We start from the raw sequence: 23,705 nt of genomic DNA on the forward strand, positions 1-23,705 counted from the left end.
TATTGCCTTGCCCCAGATACTGAGGGTGATGCACGATTTATAACAGCTAACAGTAAGGCAGCCTTTGATTAATGAGTGTGAGAACAGATGAACTGTGGAGGTGCTAGAAACGAGGATCAGTTGACTGTACTTCAGAAAGCCAAGTCACAGGTTTAACTCTTTTGTATCTTGACCCTTCTTCCTCCTTAAACATATGGCTAAAATTAACTCAATGTCATTGTACCTGTAGGGTTGCTCTCACAAATGGCTTTAGTGGATCTCTGCCTGGGCCTACTAGTGAACTGTGGCTGTCCATGTGCTGTCCTTGCCAGTTCTGTTCCTGTAGTGGCTCCCTCCAAGGTGTGGTGTTGGTTACTGGTGCAAACCAGGAGACACCAGGGCCATGAAACTTGGGCAGGTTTTCCTTCTTAGGACCAGACTTCACATTTTCCACAGGAACAAACCATGAAACTCCTATAGGAATTACTTTTAAGAAAAAAAGAAGATTTTTCACTTTTTTCATCAGAGATGTGCATAATATAGGCTCTCAGGGACTCAGCTGTCAGCGGCCACCAGGATGCCCTGGAGTCTGCTTAACTGCAAGTGTGACTCAGTAATTGTAGTGTTGGATGCAGTCAGCCCTCTGTATCCATGTACACGGAATCCTTGGATTCAGGGGGAAGTACTATGCCATTTTATATAAAGGACTTGAGCATCCATGGATTCTGGTATCCATGAGTGGTCCCAGAACCAATCCCCTGCAGATACGGAGGGATGACTGTACTTTGAAAATTTGCCAAGGTGGTGCTGGGGAAAAGATAGGGTCAACATAAAGTCATTTAGAAACAAAGAATCTTAGCTTTGCAAAAGACTTGAAATTCACTAGTTTTTCTACTAAGAAAGCAGAATTAGAAACTGACCTTCCCAGCAGCTCTGCTTATTCTTCCTTAACTTTCTGTCCCCAAGATAACTGGTAAGGAGCCTTTTCTCTTCTATCTTTTCTTCTGACCAAGAAGTCACATCACTGTCCTCTTCTACTCTAGCCTCGCTAGAACTTGGAGTTGGGAAAGTCATTCCAACATCTCGAGTGTGTTTTCTGACACCATTCACAATCTCCAACGTACCTAAGGGGAAAGATCACAGCTATCTCTGGGAAGAGGTTGAGACTTGGTTCGCAGGTTTATTCAAGTCAGTAAATGAAAACTTAAAAAAAAATTCATCATTTATTTTCTATCCTGCAAAGAAAAGGAATTGAGAAGATCTATAATTTTCATATCTAAATCTGGTAAAATAGGGAATTCCTGGCGGTCCTGTGATTAGGACTCCACACTTCCACTTCAGGGGGCACAGGTTCAATCCCTGGTTGGGGAACTAAGATCCCACATGCCGCACAGTGTGGCAAAATAAATAAATAAATAAATCTGGTAAAATATTCAAAACAATCATTGAGACACATTTTTAACAAGTATCATTATGTAAAAATATTTGTTGAAGATAGTGCTCTGAATGAATGCAAAAGATAATGCAAGCAGAGTTGAAAGGTGATATAAACTGTTTTGGAATCATATTATTGTACTTACTACATCAAGCCTCTTCAAAGTTTTATTGTAATTTCGGTATGTGAGATTTTATATTTCCTTATTTTTTAGAACAAGTTAGAGTTGTATTTTCTCTTATTGTCATCAGAAAGTATCCTAACTATGATAAGTAATATACATGTTTTTCTTATTATGATACCTGAATAAGGAAGGGTAGTTTCACTATTACCATTAGAGTTGGATTTTTTTATTCCACTTCAGTAAATGAAAAAAATTTAAGCCTTCAAAATCGCAGGCTACTGCTTCCTCTTGGGTGGGGTGAAGGCGTATGAGGGAGAGAGAATTCCGAGAGGGAAGACAAGGGTAGAGATAGAGAGATGGAGGGTGTGTGTGTCTGTGACAGAGAGAGAGAGGGAGAGAGGGTTTTCATTTGTCAGTTTAGATATTAGAGGGAAAGAACTACTAATATGGATTCAATGGGAAAAGGATTTCAGTTCTGGTCCCAAGTGAGAGGGACAGTAAGTGCTTATAGTCCTACTGGCAGTTACCCAGGTAAGGAAGAGGTTAACAGATGTAAAGACATGACTCGAAGGGAAAAATAATCAAGGGGCAAGTTTATTTCTGTGTTATAAAGTCAAAAGATGTAGGAAGTCATAAAGTGAAAAGCCTCCTTCCCACTCTTCTTCTCCATTCATTAAGTTTTTAACCCTGTGATTCCAGAGAATTTTTTGCACCCATTCAAGCAATTCTCTTCCTTCATTTTTTAAATACATGTAGTAGCATGCTATACACTATTTTGTACCTTGCTTTTTCTTTTTAACTATATATCTTGGAGATCTTGACATATTAGTAGCAAGAGCTTCCTCATCCCATGTAGGATTTCATTATATGGATATACAATAATTTATTTAACAATTTGGCTACTGATGGACATCTAAGTTGATTGTACTTTTTTGCTTATAATAAACAATACTCCAGTGGTTAATTCTGTACACTTGCCATTTTACAAATATGCACTGTATATTTGTAGGCTAAACTTCTAAAGTAAAAGTGCTGGGTCAAAGTAATTTTGATAGAAACTGCCAAATAGGGGTTGTACTCCCAACTTATATTCCTACTAGAATGTACCTATTTCCTTGCAGGCTTGCCCACAAACTTACTATCAAACTTAGATTTTTGTCGATCTGATAGGTGACAAATGGTATTTGAGTATAGTTTTAATTTTCATTTCTTTTTTGTGAGGTTGAGTATCTTACCATAGTTTTAAGTGCTACCTGTATTTCAATGGAAATGTTTAAATTAATTTACCTGCTTGTATGCCCTTATTTAACATATGTACATTTTGCTTGTTGCAAAGGGTAGAGCTCGAGCTCCAGAAACTGCTGGTAGAAGACGAAACAGAGTCAGAAGAAATATGGTCTGTCACCTGGAAAAACAAGAAATCCTGTCATCATTACCTGTAGTCAATGGCACAGTTACCCAAGGGATAAGAAAATACTATCACCAAGAGCCCTTTCTAATTCAGTTCAAACTGTTGAGATGAGGTTGCCAGGAAGCTTGTGATGATGTGAACATGCTACTACACACTTCTGGATGGGGAGAAGGATGCTGCTGCAGTTGGATACGGGCCTGAGCTGTTTTAAGAAGGCAGGAGAGACTGGCTATGCTCCCAGGACTTGAAAAAACTCTGAAGAGGATGCAAGAGAAAGATTAGCCTGGTGTGCCTTCAGAGTGAAATTCTGAGTTGACACCAGCATAACATTTTGATGAGAGATAAAGAAGGCAGGGGATAACTAAAGAGAGTGAGTGATGAACTGCAGAAAGTGCTTTCCAATAAGATCTGACTTAGAAACTTAAAGGGTAAACGCCAAAGACCTGAGAGGCGCCATGAGAAGTCCCGAATGAGTGGAATATTGCAAAAAGCACTTAAAGATTTGAGCCCAAAAGGTTGTTTTTAGCAAGTAGAGCAATAAAGGGAGTTGATGGTGGAGTGTTAGTGGATGACAAAAAGATTACCAAAATATAGTCGAACAAATATGATATAAAATAGTATTTCTTAAACTTGTCCATCAGAACAATCTCCTGAGGGAGGGTCCTAACCCAGAACAATGAATTGGAGTTTATAGGTGAGGGCTCTGGGCATCTATATTTTGAATAAATGTCAGATGCTTGTCTACTTAAGCACATTTGGTAGAGTAAATTGAAGCCCAAGTCAGGAAAGGAAACAGAATATCTGCTTCCCTGAACTAGATAAACTATATTTCAGGGTCTTCAGGGAATTTGCAACAGATCCTGGAGGAGACGGGGCTGGCTATGTTAGATGTCTGGGGACAGGAAATACTTTAATTTTCAAAAAGATAAGCATTGCAAACTGCGGGGTTTAATAATGATGACCTGTAAAATTCTAGCATGGATCACAAATTTGATAATTTGCAAGCATTTAGAGGTTAAAGAAAAGATGAGAACATTTTAGCCAAGGTTCATTAAGGTTGGCAGAATAAGCCCTGCCAGGTTAGCCTTGTTTTTCCTAGTAGACATGGTCACAACTAGATTTGAATAAAACAACAAAATTTCTCATTACGCACTTGAGGGCAAGATGGAGTTATAGGGGTTGAAGGATAAGTTGGTGGAACCAGCTTTCCCATATAATGCACATCTGGGAGGGCCGAAAGTGCTATCAGGATCCCAAATAACAGGCATGATAGGCCAAATCAAACAAGGGATAATTGTCAGGCCCTACACATCAGGCAGAAGGAATAGCAGCAACTCCGAGGCAGTAGAAAAAGCTCTGAGTCAGCTGTCCAAAGACCTAAACCAGTCTCAGATCTTTCCTTTACTAGCTGTCTCTACTTGAGCAAGCCATAATCTCTGTGCCAGTTTCCCCATCTAGAAAAGGGAACACCTAAATTTCTGAAATTATAGAAGTGTTACAAAGAACAAATGATTTAGATTAAAAAATGTAAAAAGCTACTAATATAAAACTATGAGACTATGATGATGTTAAATCAATATGTATGAAAGGGTGGTGAGGAAGATCTGACTGGCAATCCACTATAATTTTTCTGCAGCTGTTTTAAAAAAAAGAGAGAGAGAACACTTTATGCACTAAAATGGACTTTCAATATAGACTGTCAAGTACAAAAAACAAAGTTTGCTGCCATTTTTTGTGAAAAGGGAAGAAAACATATGCAGTTACTTGCTTTTTATGTATCAAATATCTGTGAAAGAACAGAACCCAGATTGGAAAGGAAGAAGTAAAACTTTTTATTTGCAGATGACATGATGCTATCAGTAGAAAATACTAAGGAATCCACAAAGTATTAGAACTAATAAATAAGTTTAGCCAGACTGCAGAATACAAGATCAACAAGATTAAAAAATCAATTGTACTTCTATATTCTAGCAACGTGCAATCTGAAAATAAAATTAAGCAAAGAAAATCAGGGAATAAATTTATCAACATAAGTGCAAGGCTTGCACACCGAAAACTATATAACATTGGTGGGAGAAATTAAAGGTTTAAATAAATTGTGAGACATTCCACATATGTAATTTAAAAATGGACAACAGATTTGAATAGACATTTCACCAAAGAAGATATAACAGTGGCCAATAAACATATGAAAAGATGTTCAACATTATCAGTCATTAGGGAAATACAAATTAAAATCACAATGAGATATTACTTCACACCCACTAGGATGGCTATAATAAGAAAGATGGACAGTACTAAGTGTTGATAAGGAAGTGGAGAAACTGGGACCTTCACAAACTGCTGCTGAGAATGTAAAATGGTACAGCTACTTTGGAAAACACTTTGGCATTTTCTTAAAAGCTAAACACAAACTTACCATATGACCCAGCAATTCCAGTCCTACGTATATATGCAAAAGAAATGAAAACATATGTCCACACAAAAACTTTTACAAAAATGTTCATAGCAGCATGATTCACATTATCCAGAAAAAAAAAAAATCAAACAATCCAAATGTCCAACAACTGGCAACTGGATAAACAAAATGTGGTAGAGCCATACAATGGAATACTAACCAGCAATAAAAAGGGGTACTGATACATACTATAACAAGGATGAATCTTGAAAACATCGTGCTAAGAAGCTAGATGCAAAAGACTAGATATTATATAATTCTTTTTACATGAAACGTGCAGAAAAGGAAAAAGGCAGATTGGGGGTTGTCTGGGGCTGGGAATGTGGATTGATTGCAAACAGGTATAAGGGACTTTACTGGGTAACAGAAGTGTTCTAAAACTGGATTGTGGTGATGATTGCACAGCTCTGTAAATTTACTAAAAAGAATTGAATTGTATACTTAAAATGGATGTATTTTATGGTATGTAAATTATACTTCGATAAAGTGTTTTAAAAATCTCTGAAAAGATTTGCAAGAACAAGTAACACTGAGTAGCTCTGGAAAGGAAAGATGGGTGCCTGGGAACAGGAAAGGGAAGACACTTTATCAAACACTCTTTTATATATTTTTAATTTTGTACCATGTATTATCAGTTTAAGAAATGAGAATAAACAAAACAAAAACTTATAAGGAAGAGTGTGGCAATAAAGGTTTTAATGGCTTTGGTGAGTTCAGTAGGGGTAAAACATATGTTAGGCCATAGAAATGTTCTAGCTTACAGAAAGGAAGATGATAAATCCTCTGTCACCACCTGAAGCACAACATGCTTAGTTCAGAGGGACATGCTTAAAAACAGGATGTCAACAAATAGACCCAGAAGCTGTCAACTTAGGAAAGGGGAGTAGAAAGGATGACCTGTGAGAAATGGTTCAAAGAGTGAAGACCTGAGGGAAAATACTTCAGGGAAGGAAGTGGGGACCTGAGAGGTAGAAGATTAGATCTCTTTTCTGTGTCTTCAGAGAGCAGAACTGGAAGCAGAGCCAGGAAATCTAGTACAGGCAGATTTTAGATCTTCTAAAGTTTTAAAACCTTTGCCAACTGGAGCCTTAGACAAATGAAACAAGTTGCCAATGAGTGGCAAGTGAGTGGTGGAGCTGTTGAAGCAGAGGCTGGAGCACCCTGGGGAGCAGAGGCAGCAGAAGTGTTGATGGTCCCTTCCAAGAATGAGTCTGAGAATCTCTGGCACTTCCAAAGTACATGGTATGCACCACTGGGTGTAAAGCACACGTTTACATCGGATTAAATGAGGAGCCTTGGTGTGTGTGTTTCTTCTTCTAGTTTCAATCTTTTTGATTAAGTTCATTCCTGCCTATAAAACGGTAAACATTTAAAAATAGAAAATAGTCTAAAAATAAATTCTTTCTCAACAAAATGTATCTAGTTAGCCCTCTAGGATGGTGAAAATCAAAAGAACAGACAAAAACAAGTGTTTTCAAGGATGTGGATGGGAACCTTCATACATTGCTGCTAGGAATGCAAAATGGTAACAATACTTTGCATAACAGTCTGGTAGTTCCTCAAATATAGAGTTACCATATTATCCAGAGTATATCCATTCGTAGGCATATGCCCAAAAGAAATGTAAAATACGTCCACACAAAAACTTGTACATGGATGTTCACAGCAGCTTTGTTAATAGTAGCCCAAAACTGACAGAAATCCAAATATCCATTAACTGATGAATAGATAAGTAAAATATATATATTCATACAATGGAATATTTGGCTATAAAAAGGAATGAATACATGCTACAATGTAGATGAACTCTGAAAATATTAAGTGAAAGAAGCCAGTCACAAAAGATCACATATTGTATGACTCCATTTACATGAAATGTCCAGAATAAAGAAATCTGTAGAGACAGAAAGCAGATTAGTAACCACAGCCGGGGCAGGGGCTGGGGCAGGGGTGGGAGATTGGGAGAAATGAGTGCCTGCTAATGTATATAGGGTGCTTATGGTAGGTGTTGAAAATGTCTTAAAATTAAATTGAGGTGATGGTTGCACAACTCTGTGAATATACTAAAACACACTTAACTGTACACTTTAAATAGGTGACTTTTATGGTATGTTAAAGATCTCAAGAAAGCTATAACAATGTGTTTATTCATGTATGCAAACTGAAATACATGTAGATTATGAAGCCTTATTTGGAGAAAAAAGGTTCTCGTGCTCTCTGTTCTTATATCTTCTGTTACTGAATCAGGGGTACAAGAACAATGGAAAGTGACCAACAGTGTCATTTCCATTTAACAGTGGACAGTCCTAACAAAAATGTGGGCACTGGGTATGGTACATATGGTTCAGCGCTACACACACTACAGCTAGCGCTAAGTGCAAACCATCAGAACCGTGCCGTCACACTATTTTGACTTCCACAGATTCAATCAATAACCACAATTCACAGGCCTGCACCGTGCCTGACAATTTGTGCTGAGGACCCACCATGGGATAGAACATAATTGCTGCTGAATTCATTTACAGATGCTGTCGTTAAACCACAACAATCCACTTTCCTTAGTCCGTGGGAGAGTCTGAGGCATTTCCTCTAATGATCTCATCGTCCCTTAGCGCCTGGATGTGAATCAACACACCCAGTTCTCTGCAACTGGGCTTACACATAAAGACTTGTGACTACAAGTCAACTCACATTATCAGCTACCATGGTTTAAGCTTTCTGTTGCAGAGAGTCTTGAAAGGAGATACACACTGGCTGGCTTCTTCTGTTTTAGTTTCTATTATTCTGAGAGTAAACTCACCTGTTAATGCCTTATTACAACGGGGGAAAAAGTAACTGCCACCATCTCAGAGATGTTTCAGGCTTTTCGTAGTACTTTTTAGTTTAATTAAAATCTAGGTGAAATTCATTCCCATATTCATTGATCAGACAAACCATCATAGAGACCCAGAAAAAAAAAAAAAAACTTTTCAATTAAATAATGACTTTTTAGGTGGAAACTGAGCTTAGGAAAACATATCAAATATAGGAAAAAGGCTATATTTTCTTACATCACCTTATACAGCTATTCTTCATGTACGAAGATTGTTACTGCTGACCTTCTGCCGGCAAGGTGCCTGCTGAAAGATGCCTTTCAGAAAAATGGGTTTATGCTAATTTATTTATAACCACTAAAGTTTAGGACCAGAGATACACATTGATAAGACAGAGTCAAAATTAGAAATACAGTCGGTGGCACCAAAAGACAGTCTTTTCTCGTGAAAAGTTTTTAGATATGCACAAACTGGCAACTGGAGTTTCAATACTAAAACTTACTAGCCAGTCTGCCCCCAAAATAACATTTTGATGTAGATTTAATTCTGAGAGGCAAGATCAGAACTTATAAAATCAGGAACTAAGGTGATAACTGTCTATTATTCACCATCAGAAAATCAGAACTGGTCAATTATTTCTGCAAGTATGGTAGATGATAACTCTAATATATCCTCCCCCTCAAATCAAAAGTGCATTGTGCCTGCAGAATGGTCCTCAGAAAATTCCTTTTCATACATGAATGAGTAAAGATTTCAGAGACATAACGAATCTGAGTAATGCCAAAATTCACAGTATGGCCATGAGACTGTATAGTTAAAATGTAATGGAAGTACTTGACATTAGACAAGAAACTAACAGGATGGTAAGGTTTCCCAGATAATGGCTGGGTTTGGGGTAGAAAAGAAAGAAAATCAAGAGCTAAAGTCCTCAATTAATATACAGGAAAAACTGGAAGGTTAGCAAATGATCATTAAAATCTTGTAGAGGGTGGTAGAGCTAGATGACATAAGTCCCAAAGGATTTTCTATCAGGTTTGAAAAATTATGGTCTGGAAGTGACCCTCTCACTCTCTTTTCTTCTCTGCATTCTCTGAAATCTTTCCTCTTAGCTTTAGTATTTATGAGGATTATGATCACCTTTTTTACATGGATGGCTCTAAAATCTTTATTCCACTCATGACATACTCATGAGATCATATGTATCTATGTTTTTAGGTATTTTCACTTGGTTGTTTTGATCTAACTTCAAGTTTAATAAATAAAACTCGTTCATATTTCAGTCAGAATTAGTTTCCTCTTCCAATCTCTCCATTTTGATAAGGTGTTTGCATAGTATTTTAGTTGCTTTGGGTAGAAATTTCAAAAGAACCACGGCTATTAATTACCAAGTCCAAGTGATTAGAGTCCAGTTTAGTTTCTTCTCATAAATTAATTTATGAATATGACTTTCTTATTTAAAAATATCTACTGACAATTAGATAAACATTTGGCAATAAAATTATATCTAGACACACAAAATAAATTCCATGTGGATTAAGTGTTTAAATGCATTGCCCTCCATCTTAAATAAGTATTAAAAAAAAAGGGGGAGAATACTTTTTTTATAATCTTGTGGTTGGGGACATCTTTCTTAGCATGGAAAAAAGAAATAAAGAAGTTGAGTACACAGCAATGCTATTACACTATTAATACAATATAAATAACGTTCAAGAATTAATAAGAGGGCTTCCCTGGTGGCGCAGTGGTTGAGAGTCCGTCTGCCGATGCAGGGGACACGGGTTCAGTGCCCCTGTCCGGGAGGATCCCACATGCCGCAGAGCGGCTGGGCCCGTGAGCCATGGCCGCTGAGCCTGCGCATCCAGAGCCTGTGCTCTGCAACGGGAGAGGCCACAACAGTGAGAGGCCCGTGTACCGCAAAAAAAAAAAAAAAAAAGAATTAATAAGAAAAATTCTTCAGAGAAAAATGGGCAAAGGATATAAGCAGCTAATTCTCAAAACAAGAAATGTAAAGAGCAATCTCTGAAACCTAATATTGAAAAACTGCAATTTAAAGCAATGAGTTTTTTTACACATCAGATTAGCAAATATTAAAAAGACTGATACTACCCATAGTTGGCAAAGGAATGAAGAAACACATTCTCTCATACTTTTGGTGGGCACATATATTTGTACAAAATTTCTGGAGGGCACATAGTTAGAGGTGGGGAGGTCTACAGATTACTGACAGTCTTTTAAATTTCTTAGGATTTAAAACTTCTTGGTCAATTCTGTTAATTTATATTTTCTTAGAAAATCACCCATCTAATTTAGGTTTTAAAATATATCAGCCTAAAGTTGCATACAGTAATCCTTTAAAAAAAAATCACTTCTTTGACTGTGGTTATACTCTTCCATACTATTAGTGTTGATCCTTTTCCTCATGGTCGGAATAACCAGAGATTTGGTCTATTTTTTTTTTTTTTTTGAAAGAACTAGATCTTGGTTATATCGATCAATTCTGGGGACTGATTTACAGAATGCTTACTTCAATTATTTCCTAGTTGAGTTTGTTGAACTAAAATATCATTTAATACATTTTCCTCTAAATATAGATTTAGTCACATCCCGTAAGTCCTGGATATGTGCTTTTACTGTCATTAATGAAAAAAATTCTATAATCTCAATTCTTAGTTCTCCTATAGCCCAAAAGTTTAGAATGTTTTAAAATATTTAAGGAAAAAGTTGTAGTTGTTAGATTCCAACCTTATTGTATTGTGGTTAGAGAATATAAGCTTAGTTACAAATGTTCTACTTTGGGGATTTATCAACATTTTGCCTAAATGTACAGTTAATTTTTGTATATATTCCATGGGCATTTGGAACAACTGTGGATGCTGTGTTTTGGGAATAAAGTTTTATACAGATACTTTAAATCAAACTTCTTAATACTGCTATTAAAATCTTCCATATCTTTTATCTGTTATATGTCAAAATCTGATAAAAACAATATCCCATTCTTGTACTTTTGTCACGTTGTATATTGTAATTATGTCTGGATGAACATATGAATGCACTCTGGTGGAAAGCAAAGCAGTAATTTTGGAAGTCTCTGAAAGACTCTTTCTTCCCTTGGAAATTACAGAGTGGAGATAGGGTAGATTCTCAGGACAAGTAACATTTAATTAAAAATGACCAAAAAACCCTACCTTTCCATGGTATAGAAACTTGTATTTCTAATCTGGCAAAACTATAAATTATTGGCAGAAAGGTGGAAGTATAGGAATTTTCATGCATTGCAGGTAGGAATATAGACTGGAAATTAATTTGGTACTAATGTAGAAAATTAAGTATACATACAGTTTATGATCCAAGATTTCCACTTCTGGGTCTGTGCAACAAAGGTAGTCTTACAAGGTCCATAAGGCAATATGGACAAGGATGTGCACTGCTAGTGTTTTGCATTGTTGGGAATTGACAGCGACCTGGGTGTCCATTACAGGGAAAGTGCATAGGTAAATTGGTAGATGCACTCAATGGAGTACTATGCAATGATCAGAAACCTGAATTAGATGTATGTATAGCAATGTGATGAAGGTTAAAAATACAATGCTTAGCGAAAATAACAAAAATAATGATATACCTTTTATATAAATTGAAAATACATGACAAACATAGAATACATATTTTGTAAGAACTCTTGTAAGCCAAAAGATATTTACATAACAAGGCCAGTTCCCATGGGAGGGCAGGAATGAGGATCGGCTATGGGAATGAAATTTTAAAAAGAGAGGCCATGGATGCCTTAGGGACCAGGAGAAGATGGCGAAAGAGTAAGACGCGGAGATCACCTTCCTCCCCACAGATACATCAGAAATACATCGACACGTGGAACTGCTCCTGTCCTATAGAACACCCACTGAATGCTGGCATAAGACCTCAGACCTCCCAAAAGGCAAGAAACTCCCCACGTACCTGGGTAGGGCAAAAGAAAAAACAGAGACAAAATAATAGGGATGGGACCTGCACCAGTGGGAGGGAGCTGTGAAGGAGGAAAGGTTTTCACACACTAGGAAGCCCCTTCGCGGGCGGAGACTGTGGGTGGCGGAGGGGGGAAGCTTCAGAGCCGCGGAGGAGAGCACAGCAACGGGGGTGCTGAGGGCAAAGCAGAGAGATTCCCGCACGGAGGATCGGGGCCGACCAGCACTCACCAGCCCGAGAGGCTTGTCTGCTCACCCGCCGGGGCGGGTGAGGGCTGGGAGCTGAGGCTTGGGCATCAGAGCTTAGATCGCAGGGAGAGGACTGGGGTTGGCAGCGTGAAAACAGCTTGAAGGGGTTAGTGCGCCACGGCTAGCCGGGAGGGAGTCTGGGAAAAGTCTGCAGCTGACGGAGAGACAAGAGACTTTTTCTTGCCTCTTTGTTTCCTGGTGCGCGACAAGAGGGGATTAAGAGCACCGCTTAAAGGAGCTCCAGAGACAGGAGCGAGCCGCGGCTATCAGCGTGGACCCCAGAGACGGGCATGAGATGCTAAGGCTGCTGCGGCAGCCACCAAAAAGCCTGTGTGCAAGCACAGGTCACTATCCCCACCTCCCCTCCCGGGAGCTTCTGCAGCCCGCCACTGCCAGGGTCCCGCGATCCAGGGACAACTTCCCCGAGAGAACACATGGCACACCTCAGGCTGGTGCAACGTCACACCGGCCTCTGCAGCTGCAGGCTCTCCCCGCACTCTGTACCCCTCCCCCATCCCCAGACTGAGTGAGCCAGAGCCCCCGAATCAGGTGCTCCTTTAACCCCATCCTGCCTGAGCGAAGAACAGATGCCCTCAGGCGACCTACACGCAGAGGCGGGTCCAAATCCAAAGCTGAACCCCGGGAGCTGTGTGAACAAAGAAGAGAAAGGGAAATCTCTCCCAGCAGGCTCAGAAGCAGCGGATTAAAGCTCCACAATCAACTTGATGTAACCTACATCTGTGGAATACCTGAATAGACAACGAATCATCCCAAATTGAGGAGGTGGACTTTGGGAGCAAGATAGATTATTTTCCCCCCTTTTCCTCTTTTTGTGAGTGTGTATGTGTATGCTTCTGTGTGAGATTTTGTCTGTATAGCTTTGTTTTCACCATTTGTCCTCAGATTCTGTCCGTCCGTTATTTCTTTCTTAATTTTTTTTTTTTTTACTTTTAAAACTTTTTTTGCAATTATTTTTTACTTTTTATTTCAATAACTATTTTATTTTATCCTACTTTATTAGATTCTATTTGATTCTGTTCCCTATCTATCTATCTATCTATTTTTTCTCCCTTTTATTCTGAGCCGGGTGGATGAAAGGCTCTTGGTGCTCAAGTCAGGAGTCAGTGCTGTGCCTCTGAGGTGGGAGAGCCAACTTCAGGACACTGGTCCACAAGACACCTCCCAGCTCCACGTAAAATCAAACCACGAAAATCTCCCAGAGATCTCCATCTCAACACCAAGACCCAGCTTCACTCAATGACCAGCAAGCTACAGTAATGGACACCCTATGCCAAACAACTAGCAAGACAGAAACAAAGCCCCATCCATTAGCAGAGAGGCTGCCTAAAATCATAATGCGGCTACAGACACCCCAAAACACACCATCAGACGTGGACCTGCCCACCGGAAAACAAGATCCAGCCTCATCCAGAACACAGGCACTAGGCCCCTCCACCAGGAAACCTACACAACCCACTGAACCAACCTTAGCCACTGGGAACAGACACCAAAATCAACGGGAACTACAAACCTGCAGCCTGTGAAAAGGAGACCCCAAACACAGTAAGATAAGCAAAACGAGAAGACAGAAAAACACACAGCAGATGAAGGAGCAAGGTAAAAACCCAACACACCTAACAAATGAAGAGGAAATACGGTCTACCTGAAAAAGAATTCAGAATAATGATAGTAAAGATGATCCAAAATCTTGGAAATAGAATAGAGAAAAGGCAAGAAACATTTACCAAGGACCTAAAAGAACTAAAGAGGAAACAAGCAATGATGAACAACACAATAAATGAAATTAAAAATACTCTAGAAGGGATCAAAAGCAGAATAACTGAGGCAGAAGAATGGATAAGTGACCTGGAAGACAAAATAGTGGAAATAACCACTGCACAGCAAAAGAAAAAAGGATGAAAAGAACTGAGGACAGTCTTAGAGACCTCTGGGACAACATTAAACACACCAACATTAGAATTATACGGGTCTCAGAAGAAGAAGAGAAAAACAAAGGGACTGAGAAAATATTTGAAGAGATTATAGTTGAAAACTTCCCTACTATGAGAAAGGATATAGTTAATCAAGTTCAGGAAGCACAAAGAGTCCCATACAGGATAAACCCAAGGAGAAACATGCTAAGACACATATATATCAAACTATCAAAATTTAAATACAAAGAAAGCATATTAAAAGCAGCAAGGGAAAAACAACAAATAACACACAAGGGAATCCCCATAAGGTTAACAGCTGATCTTTCAGCAGAAACTCTGCAAGCCACAAAGAAGTGGCAGGACATATTTAAAGTGAGGAAGGGGCTTCTCTGGTGGCACAGTGGTTGAGAGTCCGCCTGCCGATGCAGGGGGCATGGGTTCGTGCCCCGATCCGGGAAGATCCCACCTGCCGTGGAGCAGCTGGGCCTGTGAGCCATGGCCACTGAGCCTGCGCATCTGGAGCCTGTGCTCCGCAACGGGAGAGGCCACGGCAGTGAGAGACCCGCGTACTGCAAAAAATAAAATAAAATAAAAAAATTAAGTGAAGGAGAAAAACCTACAACCAAGATTACTCTACCCAGCAAGGATCTCATTCAGATTTGATGGAGAAATTAAAACCTTTACAGACAAGCGAAAGCTGAGAGAGTTCAGCATCACCAAACCAGCTTTACAACAAATGCTAAAGGAACTTCGCTAGGCAAGAAACACAAGAGAAGGAAAAGACCTACAATAACAAACCCAAAACAATTAAGAAAATGGGAAGAGGAACATACATATCTATAATTACCTTAAATGTAAATAGATTAAATGCTCCCACCAAAAGTCACAGACTGCCTGAATGGATACAAAAACAAGACCTGTATATATGCTGTCTACAAAAGACCCATTTCAGACCTAGCAACACATACAGACTGTAAGTGAGGGGATGGAAAAAGATATTCCATGCAAATGAAAATGAGAAGAAAGCTGGAGTAGCAATTCTCATATCACACAAAATAGACTTTAAAACAAAGACTATTACAAGAGACAAAGGAGGACACTACATAATTATCAAGGGATCGATCCAAGAAAAAGATATAACAATTGTAAATATTTATGCCCCCAACACAGGAGCACCTCAATACATAAGGCAAATAGTAACAGCCATAAAAGGGGAAATTGACAGTAACACATTCATACTAGGGGACTTTAACACCCCACTTTCACCAATGGACAGATCATCCAAAATGAAAATAAATAAGGAAACACAAGCTTTAAATGGTACATTAAACAAGATGGACTTAATTGATATTTATAGAACATTCCATCCAAAAACAACAGAATACACATTTTTCTGAGGCGCTCATGGAACATTCTCCAGGATAGATCATATCTTGGGTCACAAAATCTAGCCTTGGTAAATTTAAGAAAATTGAAATTGTATCAAGTATCTTTTCCGACCACAACCCTATGAGACTAGACATCAATTACAGGAAAAGATTTGTAAAAAATACAAACACATGGGGGATAAACAATACACTACTTAATAACCAAGTGATCACTGAAGATATCAAAGAGGAAATCAAAAAATACCTAGAAACAAATGACAATGGAGACATGACGACCTAAAACCGACAGGATGCAGCAAAAGCAGTTCTAAGAGGGAAGTTTATAGCAATACAATCCTACCTTAAGAAACAGGAAACATCTCAAATAAACAACCTAATCTTGCACCTAAAGCAATCAGAGAAAGAAGAAAAAAAAACCCCCCAAAGTTAGCATAAGGAAAGAAATCATAAAGATCAGATCAGAAATAAATGAAAAAGAAACGAAGGAAACGATAGCAAAGATCAATAAAACTAAAAGCTTGTTCTTTGAGAAGACAAACAAAATTGATAAACCATTAGACAGATTCATCAAGAAAAAAAGGGAGAAGACTCAAATCAATAGAATCAGAAATGAAAAAGGAGAAGTAACAACTGACACTGCAGAAATACAAAGGATCATGAGAGATTACTACAAGCAACTCTATGCCAATAAAATGGACAACCTGGAAGAAATGGACAAATTCTAAGAAATGCACACCCTGTCGAGAGTGAATCAGGAAGAAATAGAAAATATGAACAGACCAATCACAAGCACTGAAATTGAAACTGTGATTAAAATTCTTCCAACAAACAAAAGCCCAGGACCAGAGGGCTTCACAGGTGAATTCTATCAAACATTTAGAGAAGAGCTAACACCTATCCTTCTCAAACTCTTCCAAAATATAGCAGAGGGAGGAACACTCCCAAACTCATTCTACGAGGCCGCCATCATCCTGATACGAAAACCACACAAGAATGTCACAAAGAAAGAAAACTACAGGCCAATATCACTGATGAACATAGATGCAAAAATCCTCAACAAAATACTAGCAAACAGAATCCAACAGCACATTAAAAGGATCATACACCATGATCAAGCAGGGTTTATTCCAGGAATGCAAGGATTTTTCAATATACGCAAACCAATCAATGTGATACACCTATTAACAAATTGAATGAGAAAAATCATATGATCATCTCAATAGATGCAGAGAAAGCTTTCGACAAAATTCAACACCCATTTATGATAAAAACCCTGCAGAACGTAGGCATAGAGGGAAACTTCCTCAACATAATAAAGGCCGTATATGACAAGCCCACAGCCAACATCATCCTCAATGGTGAGAAACTGAAAGCGTTTCCACTAAGATCAGGAACAAGATAAGATTGCCCACTCTCACCACTCTTATTAAACATAGTTTTGGAAGTTTTAGCCACAGCAATCAGAGAAGAGAAGGAAATAAAAGGAATCCAAATCAGACAAGAAGTAAAGCTGTCACTGTTTGCAGATGACATGATACTATACATAGAGAATGCTAAAGATGCTACCAGAAAACTACTAGAGCTAATCAATGAATTTGGTAGAGTAGCAGGATACAAAATTAATGTACAGAAATCTCTGGCACTGTTATACACTAATGATGAAAAATCTGAAAGTGAAATTAAAAAAAACACTCCCATTTACCATTGCAACAATACGAATAAAATATCTAGGAATAAACCTACCTAAGGAGACAAAAAACCTGTATGCGGAAAATTATAAGACACTGATGAAAGAAATTAAAAGATAATACAAATAGATGGAGAGATATACCATGTTCTTGGATTGGAAGAATCAACATTGTGAAAATGACTCTACTACCCAAAGTAATCTACAGATTCAATGCAATCTCTATCAAACACCACTGGCATTTTTCACAGAACTAGAATAAAAAAAATTCACAATTTGTATGGAAACACAAAAGACCCCGAATATCCAAAGCAATCTTGAGAATGAAAAATGGAGCTGGAGGAATCAGGCTCCCTGACTTCAGACTATACTACAAAGCTACAGTAATCAAAACAGTATGGTACTGGCACAAAAGCAGAAATATAGATCAATGGAAATTGACCTTTAGATCAATTGATCTTTAGAATTGATATTTCTATCAATGGATAGAAAGCCCAGAGATAAACCCACGCACACAAGGACACCTTATCTTTGATAAAGGAGGCAAGAATATACAGTGCTGGGCTTCCTGGGTGGCGCAATGGTTTAGAGTCCGCCTGCCAATGCAGGGGACAGGGGTTCGTGCCCCGGTCCGGGAATATCCCACACACCACGGAGCGGCTGGGCCCATGAGCCATGGCCGCTGAGCCTGCGCATCCGGAGCCTGTGCTCTGCAACGGGAGAGGCCACAATAGTGAGAGGCCCGCGTACCGCAAAAAAAAAAAAAAAGAATATACAGTGGAGAAAAGACAGCCTCTTCAGTAAGTGGTGCTGGGAAAACTGGACAGGTACATGTAAAAGTATGAAATTCAAACACTCTCTAACACCATACACAAAAATAAACTCAAAATGGATTAAAGACCTAAATGTAAGGCCAGAAACTATCGCAGTCTTAGAGGAAAACATAGGCAGAACACTCTATGACATAAATCACAGCAAGATCCTTTTTCACCCACCTCCTAGAGAAATGGAAATAAAAACAAAAATAAACAAATGGGACCTAATGAAACTTAAAAGCTTTTGCAAAGCAAAGGAAACCATAAGACAAAAGACACCCCTCAGCATGGGAGAAAATATTTGCAAATGAAGCAACTGACAAAGGATTAATCTCCAAAATTTACAAGCAGCTCATGCAGCTCAATAACAAAAAAACAAACAACCCAATCCAAAAATGGGCAGAAGACCTAAATAGACATTTCTCCAAAGAAGATATACAGATTGCCAACAAACACATGAAAGAATGCTCAACATCATTAATCATTAGAGAAATGCAAATCAAAACTACAATGAGATATCATCTCACACCGGTCAGAATGGCCACCATCAAAAAATCTAGAAACAATAAATGCTGGAGAGGGTGTGGAGAAAAGGGAACACTCTTGCACTGCTGGTGGGAAGGCAAATTGATACAGCCACTATGGAGAACAGTATGGAGGTTCCTTAAAAAACTAAAAATAGACTTACCATACGACCCAGCAATCCCACTACTGGGCATAAACCCAGAGAAAACCATAATTCAAAAAGAGTCATGTACCAAAATGTTCATTGCAGCTCTATTTACAACAGCCAGGACATGGAAGCAACCTAAGTGTCCATCAACAGATGAGTGGATAAAGAAGATGTGGCATATATATACAATGGAATATTACTCAGCCATAGAAAGAAACGAAATTGAGTTATTTGTAGTGAGGTGGATAGATCTAGAGTCTGTCATAAAGAGTGAAGTCAGAAAGAGAAAAACAAATACCGTATGCTAACACATATATATGGAACCTAAGGAAAAAATAAAAAGGTCATGAAGAACCTAGGGGTAAGATGGGAATAAAGACACATGCCTACTAGAGAATGGACTTGAGGATATGGGGAGGGGGAAGGGTAAGCTGCGACAAAGTGAGAGAGTGGCATGGACATATATACACTACCAAATGTAAAATAGAGAGCTAGTGGGAAGCAGCCGCATAGCACAGGGAGATCAGCTCGGTGGTTTGTGACCACCTAGAGGGGTGGGATAGGAAGGGTGGGAGGGAGGGAGACACAAGAGGGAAGAAATATGGGAACATATGTATATGTATAACTTTGTTATAAAGCAGAAACTAACACACCATTGTAAAGCAATTATAGTCCAATGACAATATTAAAAAAATTTTTTTTAACTTTATCTTGACATAGAAACTGCGTATTAATTTTATTCTTTCACTCTGCTTCTAGAAGGATTTGTTATGACTAGATTGGAGTTTCAAACAGGTACTTTAGGCAGAAACTAGAACACAATGAAAAGCTTGAGAATTCTCTCTTCCAGCTCATAACTAACGTTTTATGTTTGATCAGTCTGGCTGAGGTCACTTTCTAATTAATGTCACAAAGAAATTTTTATGATTTCATATTAGAAAAGATGTGCTTCTTGTTTAAAACAAACATGAAAAATTAAAAAGAAAAAATGTATAATCCCATAATCTTAAAGTAATCTGCTAATATTTAATTTTTTTCTAGTTATATAAATACATGTAAATATTATATCTTGCTTTTTACCTCTTAGCATATAATGAAATTTATCCTTGGGTTCCAAGATACTGCTTTTGGCTGTTGTTTCCCTCCATATGTGTGTGATTGTGAAGAGTAATATAAAATTAGACTGCTTTATAAAAATGTAAGAAACACTGGTAAACATTTAATTGAATATTACTAAAGCTCTCATTTTGTTCTCTCATGGAGGTCTCTTTGTTTGGTAGTTAGCTTGTGTTGTTCATTTGCCCCACTGCTGAAAATGTGGGCAACTGGAAATAATGAGAGGTCAAAATTACAGAGAAATCATTCATCTTCAGCTTTTTCTCCATAAACAAAAACTGAATAAATATGACCTCTTTTGTACTGACAGTAGTAAACTATCCCTTTTCTTTGATCCCAATATACACCCAGACATTGAGAGAAAAAGATGGGAAAGGGAGGGGGAACAAAAGAAAAAACAGGGAGAGAGAAAGAGCACAGAGACAAGCACAGCAAGAACATGAGAGAAACAGAGGAGAAAAGGAGTAACCAGAAAAACAAGAGAGATACACAGCAGAGACAGTGAGACAAGAGACAGCATGGGGTGGGGTGGAGGAGAGCACAAGCGCACAGAATGCGGGTGCACAGAGGTAGAGAGAAAGAACACAGAAGCAGACAGGGTGCAAAGATACTGTAATAAGAGAAAAGCATGAACTACAGAGCCTGGGGACAGCCTGCATAGACACAGCAGAGAGAGGCACAGAAAGAATGAGTCAAAGAAAGGGTAGGTGTAATCAAAGGAAGAAGGGAAGAACAAGCAGGCAGTTGCACTTATTGCCTTATATTGACTCTTAACTCCTCAAATGTACATGTCCTAGGTACACATGTTCAGGGAAAAAAAACATTAGCATATCTAAGGAAACCTGGGTTAAAGATAAGATAGGCAGTTCAAAAAAGAAGAAATACTGTCGATAAACACACAAAAGAAACTAAAAACTCCGTATGATTAAAGAAATGTGGATCAGGATAGATACCATATTTCTGGCCTATGTGGCAAATATTAACAAGAATGCTATTGGCAGGTATTGACCAAAATATTATTACACATTACTGGTGAACAAATAATTGAATCAACATTTCAGAAGGACAATTTAGTAGTGTGGATTAAACATTTTTAATGTGTACACTTGGTAACCCAGAAATTCCATGTTTAGAAATGTTTCTCAAGGAAATTGAAAAATTCAGAAAGATGTAACAAGACTACCCATCGAAGTGCAGATTATGATAAAGAAAAATTCAAAAACAAACTTAAATATCTGTCATTAGGAACTAACTAAATATTATATTTATACAATGGAACCCATAAAGCTATTAACAATGACTACATAAATCTTTATTTACTGCATAGAAAGATGTCTATGATATACTAAGTGCAGAGCTTCAAAACAATATACATAGTATGATTTCATTTTTTTGGACTGTTGTTTCTCTCCATATACGAACATGATTGTGAAGACTGATATGAAATCAGCCTGTTTTATAAAAGTGTAAGAAACACTGGTAAACATTTAATTAAACATTAATAAAGCTCTCATTTTATGCTCTCATGGAGTTCTTCATTTAATATTTAGCTTCATTAGATTGCAGACGTAATAAAATAGATCCAAGATAGGCAGTAGGTATGTGAATCATACAATATAAACCTGGAAGCTTATCTATAATGTTAATCATGACTATTTCAGGATGGTGAGAATTATGGGTGGTTTCCAAGGTCTTCATATTTTATATATTATCTAACCTCTTTATATTTAGTTATCTTTTTACTTTTATACTCAAAAGTAATAAAATATCTTTTTTGACAAAAGTATTTAGTAATAAAGAGAAGAGAGAGATGTAAAGTGGTAGAAGCATCAACCGCAGGCAAGTCCTCCACTCCACAGGCTATGAAAAGGAAAGACATAAGCATGGTTCTAGCTGAGAGGAATGAGCCTACAGAAAAGGAAGAAATCGAATATAAGGGAGAGAGAGGAAGCAAAACTGAGAAAACAGATAATGGATTTTAGAAAACATGACAGCAGAGACCTTAATGAACCTTTTCTTTCGCAACTGAAAGACACAAACAAAAAGCATCAAAAAGTAAAAAAAATAGGGCATCCCTGGTGGCGTAGTGGTTGAGAATCTGCCTGCCAAGGCAGGGGACATGGGTTCGAGCCCTGGTCAGGGAAGATCCCACATGCCGTGGAGCAACTAAGCCTGTGTGCCACAGCTACTGAGCCTGCGCTCTAGAGCCCACGAGCCATAACTACTGAGCCCACGTGCCACAACTACTGAAGCCCACATGCCTAGAGCCCGTGTTCCACAACAAGAGAAGGCACCACAATGAGAAGCCTGTGCACTACAACGAAGAGTAGCCCCCGCTCGCCACAACCAGAGAAAGCCCTTACACAAAGACCCAATGCAGCCAAAATAACTAACTAACTAAATAAACAAATTTATTTAAAAAGTAAAAAAAATATTCAGAATCTAGGGAGGGAACAGACTCAACTCACACCACAAAATCCCAGAAATAGTTATCTGAAGAAACAACTGGGAATAAATATAAGGAGCCACCACAAAGCTCTTCCTACACAAAGGACCATACAGAAGGGTAAAAGGTGAGTCAACAATTCAAACTACCCCACTTGTATCTCAGAAAAGGGACTGAGGTATTAAGTGGCCCAGGAGAAAGGTAAATGTCCCAATTGGAGACACGTTCCCTGTGAAAAAATAGCTCCTTATGCCCTTGCCAGAATGGTTTACTGTATGCCAGCTTTGGCCAGGAAGAAGTCAGAAAAAGGGATGGGAAATAACTTTTTAAGTCTAAATATCTTAGCTTTATTACTAAGATTTGCTAGAAAAAAATAAGGCCTCAGCCATATCACTGCCTACACAACAATGCTATGAAAGCAGCTACCAGGTGATTTTACAGTAGTGTAACAGCAAAACCCCAAGGGCATGTCCTAGAGAACAAGATACTTTCCTCACCTCCACACTTGATAACGTGGCCATCAATTTATGAGTTTGAAAACAATGGCAGAGAAAAATGTCACCTACTGTAGCTGTCCAGAGTCCTAGAATCAATTACTATCTTTCTGCCTTTCCCAAACTCTGAGGGGCAAAAGAAATACAAGCCATACACAATCAGCCTTCAAGTTCATGTCCTAGGAAGGGGACTCAAGCAGTATCTTGTAAATAGGTAATAAGGTCGTCAAATGTGATCAAATAAATGGTTGTGATCAAATAAATCGTTTACACAGAACTGTTTTGAGACAAAGGTAATCTGAAAACAAAAGAAAAGGACTTATGAAAATATTCTATAGCATTAAAGTGGAAGAAAGGGGGCTTCCCTGGTGGCGCAGTGGTTAAGAATCTGCCTGCCAATGCAGGAGACATGGGTTCAAGCCCTGGTCCAGGAAGATCCCATATGCCACGGAGCAACAAAGCCAGGGTGCCACAATTACTGAGCCTGTGCTCTAGAGCCTGCGAGCCACAACTACTGAGCTCACACTCCACAACTAATGAAGCCTGCGTGCCTAGAGCCTGTGCTCCACAACAAGAGGAGCCACGGCAATGAGAAGCTCGTGCACCACAATGAAGAGTAGCCCCCCCTCACTGCAACTAGAGAAAGTCCGGGCGCAGCAATGAAGACCCAATGCAGCCAAAGATAAATAAATAAAATAAATAAATTTATAAAGAAAAAAGTGGAAGA

At 38.5% G+C, this 23,705-nt stretch overlaps 1 protein-coding gene across 1 annotated transcript in view; it reads right to left on the reverse strand.

Moving 5' to 3' along the window:
• ALMS1 (ALMS1 centrosome and basal body associated protein) overlaps positions 1–23,705 on the reverse strand; it is a 236,820-nt gene that overhangs the window by 10,593 nt on the left and 202,522 nt on the right. Inside the window, exons 21-23 of the mRNA XM_007453424.1 lie at positions 2,826–2,943; positions 900–1,103; positions 224–453 (exon numbers count right to left, since the gene is read on the reverse strand). Coding sequence (XP_007453486.1) covers positions 224–453; positions 900–1,103; positions 2,826–2,943 — 552 coding nt within the window. The remainder of the gene's footprint in view (positions 1–223; positions 454–899; positions 1,104–2,825; positions 2,944–23,705) is intronic.

Source organism: Lipotes vexillifer, unplaced genomic scaffold (assembly GCF_000442215.2).
Source record: "Lipotes vexillifer unplaced genomic scaffold, Lipotes_vexillifer_v1.1 scaffold253, whole genome shotgun sequence".
Lineage (NCBI taxonomy): Eukaryota > Metazoa > Chordata > Mammalia > Artiodactyla > Lipotidae > Lipotes > Lipotes vexillifer.